This window comes from Argopecten irradians, chromosome 6 (genome assembly GCF_041381155.1).
Source record: "Argopecten irradians isolate NY chromosome 6, Ai_NY, whole genome shotgun sequence".
Classification (NCBI taxonomy): Eukaryota; Metazoa; Mollusca; class Bivalvia; order Pectinida; family Pectinidae; genus Argopecten; species Argopecten irradians.
This window is the reverse complement of record NC_091139.1, coordinates 31,528,917-31,541,150: the sequence shown is the minus strand read 5'-3', so window position 1 is coordinate 31,541,150 and position 12,234 is coordinate 31,528,917. Positions and strand designations below refer to the sequence as shown.

At 35.2% G+C, this 12,234-nt stretch overlaps 1 protein-coding gene across 2 annotated transcripts in view; it reads right to left on the bottom strand.

The window, feature by feature from the left end:
• Window positions 1-12,234, bottom strand: part of LOC138325637 (E3 ubiquitin-protein ligase Rnf220-like) — a 59,688-nt gene that overhangs the window by 17,442 nt on the left and 30,012 nt on the right. For both annotated transcript variants that reach the window (XM_069271428.1, XM_069271426.1), the window contains 3 exons: window positions 11,708-11,834; window positions 5,792-5,834; window positions 3,156-3,230 (listed from right to left, as the gene is read on the bottom strand). In XM_069271428.1, the coding sequence (XP_069127529.1) occupies window positions 3,156-3,230; window positions 5,792-5,834; window positions 11,708-11,834 (245 nt within the window). The remainder of the gene's footprint in view (window positions 1-3,155; window positions 3,231-5,791; window positions 5,835-11,707; window positions 11,835-12,234) is intronic.

Below are 12,234 nucleotides of genomic sequence, written 5' to 3'. Positions count from 1 at the left end.
ATGATCATCTATACAGTTGAAGGGCTTGGTAACAAAGCTTTAAAACATGACCTCTAGATACTACACTTTGTCGGTTTTTCTCCAAATTAAGGGGATATTTGTATGCTAGGTTTGGTAATTAACTTGATAATTGATCGTGATCGAGCACTAATAATCGGGGTGTCCACACAAATCATATCGATAATCTAATCACAGATTTTTAGGCTTCAAACAAGAAAGAAAAAATCCTCAAAAATAAAATCAGTAAAATACAAAAGTTTTTATTTTTTGCTAAAATTTGTGAGATCCCCATTTCCCTCCAAAATTTCATGACAAATTGTAGACTTATTTCTTTTTTCTCAGACTTTTCTTTATCTCCTAAAATGTAATTTTAAATTCCGTCACCAAATCTTCACCTCCCCTATGTCCCCTCCAATAGGAGAGAAACACTGCATTATTATAAATCATTGATACTAAATTGAATAAACAAAAAAAATTGCAAATATTTTTTCCAATAATTTGGAACGAGGAGCTATAAAGAGTAAAATGGAAGCACTAATTGGCAGATTGAACATGGAATTGATGGCCGTGCTATATGGTCACAACAGACCGTTCCCCGAGCTCAGAGGATTTAGAAATTACATCAGTGTCCCAGCTTGTCATTATCTCAGCCAAAAAACAAACACACTTACAATACAATATACACGCCATGTTTACCTTAACAATCGCTCATTGCTTTCCAATAAATAATTCTCAATTGTGTCTTTTGTCAGTCACCCTCCCCGGCACTCTGTTGGTACTATAACAGGCTCCCTTAACTTTCGCACCTGGTATATTTCTCGAAATAATTATTACTTTCTCAGAGTGACACTAACCATATAGCGCAGGGTATGATTATTTAGAGGAGAGCTCTACCGCCCGAGTGGAGTGAGCATATCGAATTAACAGTGCACTGTATTGCATACCTCCTTCCTGAGGACACTTTATTTAACCCCCACCTTCTCATTCAGCTCTGGTTTTATTAAGTGATATTGGAAAAAAGTAATTGTGAAATGAACAACGGATTTCTATCCCTGGTAAACATCGACTCTATGCACAAGGGTTCGGTCTCACCGAACATCTAATTTAACATTCCGTGAAAAGAACTTTCATTATGCTTTCTATTAATACAGTGTTAAAATGGCAAACAGCTTCCTGAATCAATAGTTATTATTATTATTGTATAAAATCCGTGAAAATCTCCAGTAGGATTTCACGTCGGTTAAAGTCTGAGACATCGTACCCTTTGGCACTACCTTGAAACACTATCGGTGAGTAATTGGCCTTACGTCCATCGCAACAAATCCCTCTAGACTTTCTTTCCATTGAGATAGAGACAGATAAAACGTAACTCGAATCTGAATTGAATTGCGTAATTTGAGTGAATGCTGGAGAGGAATCCTTTGGTCACTTATTTTACTCCGTGCCTACCAAAGCACATCTGCGGCCAAGTCTATATTCAATGTTTAATGTGACAATTTAACTTTTTTCTCAAATTCTAAGATCCCTCGTGATGGTCCCCTTAAGAGTCTAGTGCGAATGAGTCTCTATCAGTATAGGCCGACACCCATTAAACGATACGCTATAAATGTTCTGTTCAATAATTGATATGTAAAGGGAAAATCTTTATCTCAGTTTAATGGTAAATCAGGAGAATAGCTCTGATGCTTTGTCCATGGTACATATGTTAAAGCTTATAAAACTGAAAATAATTGAGAAGTGTTGAATTAAAAAAAATGGTGTTGACTTAATTTGCTGCCTAGTTGGAAGACAGAGCACCTGCTCCGAAAGTTAAGTGGCACCAGAACTAGGAGAAAGCTCGACCAGGGGCACATGAAAACGGTTGAAATGTAATTGGACTAGAGATTAGAGATGTACATGATAGAGTAAGATGGCTATTTATGAGTGTATAGGCGGGGTATAGGACAGGCACTTTTCAAGTTTCCAATTACAGTTGACCTTATCTGCTCCTTTTGTTTTAAAGTGATCAGGATGACATGCACTAAAACAGATGTTTTAGAAAAATTTTAATGTCATCTATGAAATATAGTAAAAAATATTGATATTATTAGTTCTGAACAAAGAAATGAATCCTTTGTGTAAGAAATATTTTGACATTGTCTTTTTTAATTCTTCTTACGTGTACACATTCAAACATCAATTGCAATTCAGTCCTTATCATCAGTCAAATTTTCAGAGATGACATGGATTTAAAATAGCCTCTAAAATTCAATCATTTCAGTAGAAGCATAAATCAACTGACAATAACACAAAACAATTAATTTGTGTAATTAACACTTAATTAACACAAGTAGAATGTCTATTATTCATTATCACAAGTATTTTCTTCTCTTTCAAAACGGCATTCAGTGGTGTTCTCCAAAGTTTAGTATATCTGACCATGGTCAAAAAAATACTGCCACTTATTTTTTTTGGTATAAAAGATTTTGCAATTTTTAATATATTTGTGAATATAAAAATTCAGGATCACAGCCTCTTATTGGCAATCATGAAGCGTTATATAATCGACTAAAAATGACAATCGATCATCGGTTGGAATTTGATGACCCATCCGATCTGATAATCGCACAAAATGGTCGGCTCAATTTTGTCGTCATATTGTCTATTTACCTATGACTATTTTTGTCTTCATTGTAAGCAGTGAAGAGAATTTTGAATATTTTTCTTACAAGTTTTTGACTATAAATGGTGAAAACTGTTCTTATGGAGAAATGTATGGAGGCATTCACACTTTAATTTGTTTTGTGTTTTTTATTTGAAAATCGTTAAAATCACAATAAGTTCTAATATTTACCTGATTAATCGATTATAAAATTTTTAATTGATTATCAGATTTGTTGAGGATAATCTAGTAGTTATTCGATTATTGTTGATCATCAATATAACACTAGAATCATGCATTCATATATTTATGTTCATACAAACAGTCATATAACATGTAAATTACACAAAAAATTGTATCTCATGAAAATGAAGGGATTTTCAGTAGATCATGAATCTAAAGCTGATCACATTAAAACATGGAAAATGTTCTACTAACATCTTAAACGACGATAATGTTTTCATTTAAATGTCAAAAATTCTATGTAAAATTACATAACAGTCGTAACACTTACATCAAATCGGGACTGTGAGGCTACCTCCATGGATGGGGAGTCTTTTCCTCGTCGTCCGGAGGGAGATGGCAGCGACTATAATTCATCACAAATTAAAATTTGTTTGAAATTAAAAACAATTTTGAAGATGTCAATAATTATGAAAATTAATACATATATACAAAACATAATCAGAGCTTATTAATGTGCATACAACGTATTCAATAAATTGGGTGTTTTTTAATCAACATATATTGATAAGAGATGATTGTGCAAGTAGCTGAATGCTAATACCAGTATTACATCTATTAATGGTTTATATTAAAAGGTAATATTCAATCGCTACAAGCTCAGGATAGTTGGTCATCTTCATTTTCTGTACGTCTTCTGATTTTTTTCCATAAACTTCTTACCCCTGTAGTAGGTTTCTATTTCTATTTATGGTTTAAATAAATTGATATGCCACAAGTCTATCAATACAAAAAATTTCTTATCATAAAGTCAAAATGTTTTGTGGCAAATTATCATTATTTTTTTTTTTTTTGGAGGAGGGGTTGGATAAATTCATTTCAGGTAGTTAACAGTCTATTTCCATTTATTATAATAACCATACTCTGTTAGATATTCATTTTAAATATTGTTTCTTCAGAGTTAATGTGAGGACAGAATGTGATTATTACAACAATGTGTGTTACATTATTTATGAAATGACCACATGACGTGACTTGGCAGGACATGATAAAATCTACTGTTAGACAAGGCCTTGACCATCAGACTCCGATTTGTCTCTGTCAGCAGACCAAATGACTCAACCATAGGCCTAAGTAATTGAGTGGATCAGAGAGTAGTTAATGTGAGAGTCGCTGATGGAGAAAAAAAATCGCTTAAACAGGTACTTGTTTCAGCAGTACCGTGCTATCCAGTAGACAGTACACATCCAAATTACCAGTACTTTATAGCAGTATTTATTTTTTGGCAAGTCAGACTTTTGTCAATTCTATACTTCAAATGAACAAATTGTATTTTACTGAACTGAAAATATGGTTATGTGACTCTGCAATAGATGTCATTTATTCACTTATCATTACAATGCCAAGTAAACAATTGCACAAAGAACTTTCCTACTATACAGCAAGTTCATTCAATTCCAAATTTCATTTTTATACCTCCAGGGACTGAATTTGAAAGTACAATTTAAAGGAACGCCACATGTTGGCCGGCGGTTTCCCTTCATATGTGTAACATTAAGAGGTGGCTTGGATTACTCCTCTGTATCGGGGCTGTATTTAAATTCAATCAACATATTAGACTGCAACTGTTGAAGCTGTCGAGATTGACCAAAGTCGTGGTGGGATTACAGACTACCCGTAATATTATCCTGTCATCACACCCGTTTCTATCGCCGTAATTATTTAACATGTTTTTATTACAGTTTAACTCAATACTCCGTTTCGCGGAATCTTACCTCCCAGAGAAAATGTAGATCAGGTGTGGATTCTTTATCTTTTATTCATTTTTTGTCGTTTAGGAATTCGTTATATATGATGTACTGGGTATGTTATACAATGTTGGGGAAGACAATGATGAAGTTTAAATACCAGACTGCCTTTGATAAACTACAAGTAAACATATCCGGTGGTGAGATACACTCGTAATACATCGACTAACTCCCACAGAAGGACAGGGGCAAGTTGAACACTTTCAACAAGTCGTAAACTATCGTGTTACAGCCATCCATATAACCAGTTAATACGACCTGACACAAACGTGATTGGAGGAAGACACCGAACTGATGAGTAACGAGTTGAGTTGTGACACAACTTGACAAAACTTTTCAAAGCGAAACTCCAAACTGCATATTTCTTTGTGATGTGAGAAGTGTAATTGGAGGATAGTCAACAGTATCATTACGGGCCTAAAGGCAAGCTGACGACAGTTGTGAAACTTTGACGGTTTTGAGTAGGTTTAAAGTTGTCCCCAGCTAATCTATTTCTATCGCCATCCCAAACTTAAACCATGTTAAATGACCTGTTTTAGCCCTATAAACTTCAATGTCTGATACTTAAAACATCACATCCGCACATGTAGGTTTTATAATCAAATAAAATGGACATAAAAATCTGATCACTACTTTCCAAGTAGCTGCAGCCCATTGCTGCAGGAGGTGGTAAAAGTGGTCTGAAGTCTTTGATGTATGTCCAGATCGTATTGTGCTTTATCCTTAAACAGATACTTGATTCAGATAAGTGGCAACATTATCCCCAGTCAAACTAGTTATTGTCAAGTAATCAGCCTAAATTGCGTAATTTTATGATAAATAAACAGTTCATCAAAAAGGAATGAAAACTGATAACGGCAATGCCACGAATGTGTCTTGTGTCCTCAGTCAAGATGAACAGGTAAGGTGGTCGGGAGGACTACCATAAATATTCTAATAACAGAAATGTGACATGTAGAGGACCACACAATGTACACTTATCTGTACGGCCATAAAGCCGTAAATAACATTAATGTAACACCAGTGTCTCAAATGTGATATCAACAAATGTTAAGGTAACAAAACAAAATCCTCATCTTTAACAAAGGCAAGCATCATTACCTTTCTTTGAAGTGCACTCTATGAAACATATATGCAAAAATATCAAAACTTAACTCACCTTTCGACCTTGGGGAGTTGTGTCTCTTGATTTTCTTCCACATCTATAAAAACAAAGAAAATAAATTTCAAATGATATAGGTAAAATGGGTTTCTTTCTCTTAGTGAGAAAGTTACTAAATCTGTCATTATATATAGGACGACTGACTCACTTGATTTAAGCTTAAGGAGACAAAGTATATATGTTTGCTTTTGGGGGCGAGGTTTGTATTTTTAGGGACCAAGGCCTATTGTGAAACACAGGATACTGGGCTTTATTTCATTCTGTTGGTCATCTCCAACAAGGAATAGGGTTTGTCTCTTTACATGGAGCAGAGGACAGCTATGTTGCATCTTTTAAGGAACAGTGTCTATCTCAACTCTCTTTTAAGAGTTTAGGAGATTAGGTTTATCTCTAAATAGGAGAGGGAGTCTAAGAGGCAGTGTTCTCTATACAATTCAGAGAATTTTGAAAGGGCAGGGTTCATCTTTGTTAAGGGGAAGGGTTTGTCTGTTTAGGTAAATAGGCTTCATAACAGGGCACAGGTTTGAACTATCACAGGCAGCACAATTTGGAATTTGGAATTTAAGGAGGCAGGTTTCATCTGTTTATAAAAGATGGGAGATTTGAAATCTCTTTTTATAAAGAATCAATTATATCAATAACTTTTGAGTAAATCAAACGACAAAACAATATATATAATGATATTAACATGACAGCTTACTGTTATGTCAGTAGAAAGGATCTGCATTAAAATCTAGAAAGTAGTGGCTAATAAAAGCAATAAATTAAATATATTGAAAAGGCTAGTAATACAAATCTTGGGCCTTAATCTGGTTGTCTTTGTTTAGTAACTGAGTTGTAGCTATCACTCAATAACCGCCATACAAATATGACTCGAGTGTCTCGTGTTGAGGGCGATGACAGATGGTGACACTCGCCATTTTATTGATATTCCGGATTTTATGTTCAAGAGGTGCATGAATATTACACAGTCCTTGTTTCCTCTACCTGGTAACTGGGATGTCTCACTAAACTCTATTCTGTATTTGACTATTACAGAGTTATCTGCCCTTGTTGGTAGGTATTGTATGTTACGTCATGTGTTTGATACAGTAACCAGGGGTTGATACCAACTCATTTTATTTCGTGGCCAGCAGGATTAGAAGATAATAAATTGTAGTGGTACCATAATTTTTCATCAAGTTATTTTCTTTCAATGAAGTTTCAATATAAAGCAAGAACGAAAAATATTTGAATGAAACCTTGATTATTGTAACTGTTTACATTCATTCTTGTTTAAAAATTATGTCTTCATCTATTTGATCCAATCTGATAGAATTAGCTAGGACCTATTGATACTAATATCATTATTTTGGTGGTCTTTACTATATTTTGATGGTCTCCAGCCACATGCAGAACCAACACTAGCTATATATACGGTAGTATATCCTGCAGGTAACCTGATATTTTCAGAGAAATATTTTATTCAGATTTCTATTACAAACAGTGAGTTTATATCAAGCGCAGTAGGGGCTATGTATTGGCAATAAACTTGGTCCTTAGCATTAGATGTAAATGTTTTAAAATATTGGTTATACAACAATGATCAGTAAAGGATTAACATTGGGTAACTACCAATATCTGATCAAGTTATTGTAAGATTTTAGAGGTCAAAACACTTCCTCATAGATAAGACTGTACATTATAGTTATCTACTGTTAGAATATGTCTGTGTTTTGTCTGTGTTTTTTGGGTTATGTCGAGAAATAAATAATAAAACAAGTTTTTGTTACAAACCAACCTTTAGGGACCAATTGAATAGATACCATAACAACAGGGCACCATAACATAGCAACAAAAACCGCAATTTTCTCTCCTCCAGCACAGGAGAGCGACAAGACAATTCCAGGATTACCAGGATAAAAATGACTTCCAAAGTACTTTTGTGACGATTCCTCCTTTACCAGACGTAATAAGTATCACTACCGACATTAAAATAGCCACCTTTTCTATTCCACTTCTCAATTTTCACACAAAGTTCAACTATCTCTATACAATTTCAAAGGTTTATTAGCTAGCTCCAAACCAGATGTCATTTTTCTTTTTTGTCCACGATACCATTTTTTGGATACTAACAACATTAGCGGCCATCCAGACAGCAGGGACCTCAGTCCACTCGCAAAAAATGCAGGAGTAACTCAATTTTCTAGCAAAACAATTTGTCAACAAGTATTTCTTTCTGTCAAACTGTAGTAATATGACTTGGTGAAAAACTCATCGTATGAGTGTAATTAACAAAGCAAGCCCTTAAAAGGCATTGCCGAGTGACGAGTGTGGACCAACATATAAACCACTTACTGTGTTAACTTGCCTAGTAATCATTTGATTGTGTGCCCCAGATCTAATTAGCCTGTGACAAATGGAGAATTAGAGGACCTCTAGCTTTTCAAAATTTGATTACAATCCAATTCTGTAAATGAACTTGTTAGGAACACTGGTTAACCGCAAATATGGATGAGCGTCTTTCTTTGGCTGTCAGTTGAGTGGTACTAATACGGCCGAATGTGTCCCCTCCAACCCCTGGTACGATCCTTTAATCATAGATACCACTGGACCCACAGAACACAGTTAATAAGTTCCCTAAGCGAGTGTTAATAAACATTCTACCCCCAAACCCTGCTCCACCGTTCATGTCACCCTGGGTCACAAATTTAAATCCCACATGAAAGTTTCCTAACCCCTGGGTTATAAAGCTCATGGTCCAAGTACATCCTAGCATTATCCTTTCCCTTCCCCAAAAGTTTCATGTGCCCTGTAAGGTTTTGAAGCTGATCTAAATAAATCCTGACATCACCTCCTACCCTCAAACCCCATCTAACAAAGTTCCATGTCCCCTGGGTCATAAAGCTGGTCTATGTACATCACAATAATGTAGGTATACCTACTCCCAAAACTAACCCATCAGTTTCAAACCCCTGGGTCATGTAGCTCCAAGCCCCAAGACTTATTGGCATGGGTAATGAACCTGATCAAGTTCACTTCAATATCACCCTTAATTTCCACTCCCCCCCCCCCCCCCCCCAACAGTTTCAGGTCCCCTGGGTCTTCCCCTGGGTCTTAAAACTGGAATATCGTCCCCTACCCAAAATAAGATCCCTATGATTAAGCTACCTTTCACAATCATGCAATAAGGACAATCATATTTAAGGGTCATCGATTACTCCATATTAACATTTCAATATGAACAGAAGTTTTAATTGTAATGATACTAATCAAAACTAGTTTTCTTTGGGTTTTAATCCATCTCCCCCCAATAATTGGTTTTCTCTACAACTCATTCCTAAAACTATTGAAGCTACCACTCTCCATCCATATCTGGGATATCATATTCCGTATAATAGGCATTTAATTTTCAATATAGATTTATCTGTACAAAACAAACCAAAACCATTATGACAGATAAATTTTCATTTCTGCCAACAAGAGTAACAGTAGATATTGTAAAGTACAAACTAGATTAAACAATGGCTGTGATTGAAAGCCGACAATGGCAAACCTGAGAAACCTATCAGGCAATCTGTAGAGAAAAGTACAAAACATCACACGCAAACATTCATTACCAATCAGACTCGCAGCATTGTCAACTAAATCTAGATAAACATTACAATTCTTCCAGGCATAATCACAAAATACATTCTAATCAAATTTCTGACAGAATTCGACAGTTATCAATGACGAAATAGAAATTAATTTACGGCAATATACCAAGTGGGATAGAATGTTTGATAGTGCAGGTCTTCCGTGCCACTTCTCTTCTGCTTATTGAATATCAATGAAATAATATGCATATAAGTTGTATAAAGTACTGTTACGACAGTAATAACTAGCTGAGAAAGGCACCGACTTGCTGTTTTATTGGCTATACATGTGTTATCACCCACCCTCGGCACGATCGTACATCTTATACGTGACGACTTACTCATACAACCATGTTTTATCTATGTTTTTTTATGATATTCTTGAGAAGTAATTGATATTATCAACAATTGTGAAATTTTCAAACAATCTAAGTTAACATAACAGTTTTTATCCATATCGATTTTCCTATATTTTTCTTTTAAAATTTTACAATTACAGTTATTCAAGCTAAATATGCTTTGAGTCCAAGAGCTGATATGAACCCAATATTAAAATCCATTGGTGGGTTTATACCAGACAAAACAGTGGTACAGCAAAGCGCATCTGTTTCATCTCAAAAAACCCATTCTAATACAGAAATCATAGCTTACAAATAGAAAATAAACTACCGTATTGATTTTTTGTAGAGAGAAAAAACAATTTAATACACATTTTGATTTTCTTTTTCTCTTTATCTCGTTTAAAGTCACAGAGCCAAAAGAAAAGTGATTTTGATTCATTTTATATGATTTTCCACAAAGGAATACAACAACTTAAGTGATCCTAACATATTTCTGATTGTTCCTAACACACACCAACCAACATAAAGATACAATAATGTCGATTCCCACTCTGTGGTCGTTGTATTACAATCATAGACCGTGTTTTCTAGGTACTTAGCTTCCCTATGTGTCATACCTTCACATACTGTACTCCATTGAATTCTAAATCACATTTCTAAGTGATAATTATTTAGAAACTTGAGAAGCAGGAGAATATTTTATTGAGTAGAACCAACTAAAATTCACAGCTGGTGATTATTACAGATTCAGACAGTGTATACAGTAGTTATCTGCGGCTCTAATTAATTTGTTAGGAATGTATAGGAGAGCACCTGTCTAGGACTACCTACATATCAGTACCTATATGTCAGTGTATAGGGGAGCACCTGTCTAGGACAACCTACATATCAGTACCTATATATCAGTGTATAGGGGAGCACCTGTCTAGGACAACCTACATATCAGTACCTATATGTCAGTGTATAGGGGAGCACCTGTCTAGGACAACCTACATATCAGTACCTATATGTCAGTGTATAGGGGAGCACCTGTCTAGGACTACCTACATATCAGTACCTATATGTCAGTGTATAGGAGAGCACCTGTCTAGGACTACCTACATATCAGTACCTATATGTCAGTGTATAGGGGAGCACCTGTCTAGGACTACCTACATATCAGTACCTATATGTCAGTGTATAGGGGAGCACCTGTCTAGGACTACCTACATATCAGTACCTATATGTCAGTGTATAGGGGAGCACCTGTCTAGGACTACCTACATATCAGTACCTATATGTCAGTGTATAGGGGAGCACCTGTCTAGGACTACCTACATATCAGTACTTATATGTCAGTATCGCCACTGTTAACGTCATGTCCATTACAACACTTATATTCATGGGTGTCCTTTAGTTTACATATTTAAATTAGGGAAACAGACACTTTTATTGATAAGAGGTCTTCTGTTCTGTACATGATATTGTTCTGTAAAATTGACAAAATTTAAATGTAATTCTCTTGTATTAATACTTTTTTAACAACAGTCAGTGTATTTGGAGACTGCAATGTTGTGTCTCCTTGTGATATTGAGGTTGCATTCTCTGTACAGTAAATCATGTCTTAGTGACCATCTGTCTAAAGACCACCTGATTATAAATAAGACCACTTTCTTGGGGTCCTAAATGGTCTATTTCAATACAATTTGACCTGTGTATAAAGATCACTTGACTATAAAGATAATTTTTCTTGGTCCCTTGGGTGGCATTTATAGACAGGATAAAATATAGTGCTATCTCACTGAAAGATACACTTTATTTTATATTTCTGTCCATTTCACTGGAACACAGAAGTCTGACCATGACCCTGTTGTCATTAGTCATTAATCAAGAATTACAATTCTATTTCAGATAACACATATATTAAAGTTTATCAGTGAAGTTACGTATATGGAAAATTTAAGATTCAGTCTTACCTTGCAAACCGGTTGAGTTTGTCAAGTTCGAGGTTAAAGTGGGCGTCGACCTCGCCAGGCCTCAGTGTGATGCCACAGATCGGACAACAAGGTGTCTGGCCGTCCAACACACACTTTCTTCTCTGCTCTGGAAAGAAAAATCCAATAATTAAATTTCAGCACAAAAATGTTCAGCTATTTCCATATTAAAGTCTTTTCTGTCTATCAAAATTGAAAAAGAAAGTTACAAATTCAATTTTCAACTGACAATGTAGTCAGTAATTTGCATTGTAACAATTCTTTTCTGTCTCTGGGTCCATTACAGAAAAAATCCCCCATCACTCTGAATTATGTAATGCGACATCCAATAGGATTTATCTACTTTGAATCAAGTCCTGATTTTGCATACCTCAGATGGCTACCGTAAGATAACATTTCCCTCAAAATACATGCAACAAACTTTGATTCTCAACAAACTACGGAAGCGTATTAGGCTCACATACGAAAATATTTTTTAGGATAGCGAAAATGTTTTATTTGTCGCCACT